This window comes from Fulmarus glacialis, unplaced genomic scaffold, assembly GCF_000690835.1.
Source record: "Fulmarus glacialis isolate BGI_N327 unplaced genomic scaffold, ASM69083v1 scaffold14778, whole genome shotgun sequence".
Classification (NCBI taxonomy): Eukaryota; Metazoa; Chordata; class Aves; order Procellariiformes; family Procellariidae; genus Fulmarus; species Fulmarus glacialis.
In genome coordinates this window covers 16106-17500 of record NW_009229040.1, presented here as the reverse complement: position 1 = coordinate 17500, position 1395 = coordinate 16106, and the positions used below count along the sequence as shown (strand labels likewise).

Here is a 1395-nt window from a genome sequence, read left to right as displayed (position 1 = left end):
CCCCGGTGTCCACAATGCCGTGACAGCCTTGGCTGCACCAGCTGGTGGCTGACAGCCCAATAGAGAACCTGGAGAGAGCGGCAGAAAAAGCATCAGAAAAGGCTCCGCCGCTCCAAGACCCACTCCGACCCGTGGTGCAGCACTTACTCCTCGATACTGATCTTCCAGTACAATTCCTGGACCACAGGAGCCCATAAAACCTCCCCGGAGTACAGCTGGGGGTCAACCCCTCCGAGGATGACTTCCCCGCCGTAACTGTATGTCGGGTTGCTGGAAAGACACAAAATTAAACCCCAAATCAGGCAGGCTGCTCAGTAGAAAGCGGTGTAGCATACAGGTGCGTGGCGAGAACGTGTGGATGGAGAGAGAATGAAGAAAAGGACGGATCCAGGCTGTGCCTATGCAAGAGAGAGACCCGCTGTCAGAGGTCTCACCGTGAATAATAGAAGCTGAAGATGGGTTCGGCGAGCTGGCTCTGCTGCAGCATGTTCTGCATCAGCGTGTTGTAACCGCTGATGCCAATGCCCGGGTAAGCCATGCCCAAAATCCCATCGAAGTCCAGGTAGTAAAAGGGTGTGCTGGGCTCAGACAGGCTCAGGCCAAACTCCTGGTTCCTGATGATGATGTTCTGGATCTAGAGGGAGAGGAAAGATGCTGGGAGATGTCGGTGTTTTGGACATCCCCCTTGACAGCTACATCCCACCAGGGAGTTTCTGGGGAGAGGCAGGGGTGGCCAGGAAGGACACGAAGGTAAATCTGCACTGAGAGGTGCCGAGCTCTCCCTCATCGCAGATGGGAGATGGAGTTGGGAGGAGCCTGGCTCATAGTCTTTGTCCCATCACCCTTACTGTTTCATAAAAATACCCACAAAACCGCTTTGCCTCAGTTAAATTAGTTTAAAATCACACTTTCACTGCATGCAAGTCTCACAACAGAACATTTCTTATGTCCTGTAATGACAAAGCTCAGCCACCATGTAAAAAGCAAACACTCATGGCCAAAGATACCCCTTAGCCCAAAGCAGTGATGAAAAGCCCGGAGGACTCGGACTGAGTTTGTTTCCAGATCCCAGTCCCCGAGTAAATTTATGCTGCCACGCCATAAACTCTACATGGGAGGTTCAGTCACTAATAGCCAAAATAAGAAGGTACTTTCAGCTACCCCCTGAATTTTTAACCAAATTGGACTGATCACAACCACAGCCATTTCTTACCCTGATTGCAGCAACTCACCAACACATCAGAAGTCACTTACTGTCACGGTGTCGTACCCTAAAGCCACCGACAGGTCACCGAACCCGTAGCACAGGGTATAGGTCACATCGATGCTCGAGAAGGTGGATGACAGGCTGGGGTTGAACCTGGCATGATTCCCTGCACGGAGAGAAGGTCACAG

The 1395-nt window shown here is 51.8% G+C and overlaps 1 protein-coding gene across 1 annotated transcript in view; it reads right to left on the bottom strand.

Annotated features, from left to right (window-relative positions):
* The window catches only part of LOC104081103 (gastricsin-like), a 3530-nt gene that overhangs the window by 953 nt on the left and 1182 nt on the right, over nt 1-1395 (bottom strand). Inside the window, exons 4-7 of the mRNA XM_009583714.1 lie at nt 1255-1373; nt 435-634; nt 148-270; nt 3-68 (exon numbers count right to left, since the gene is read on the bottom strand). Of these exons, the coding sequence (XP_009582009.1) occupies nt 3-68; nt 148-270; nt 435-634; nt 1255-1373 (508 nt within the window). The remainder of the gene's footprint in view (nt 1-2; nt 69-147; nt 271-434; nt 635-1254; nt 1374-1395) is intronic.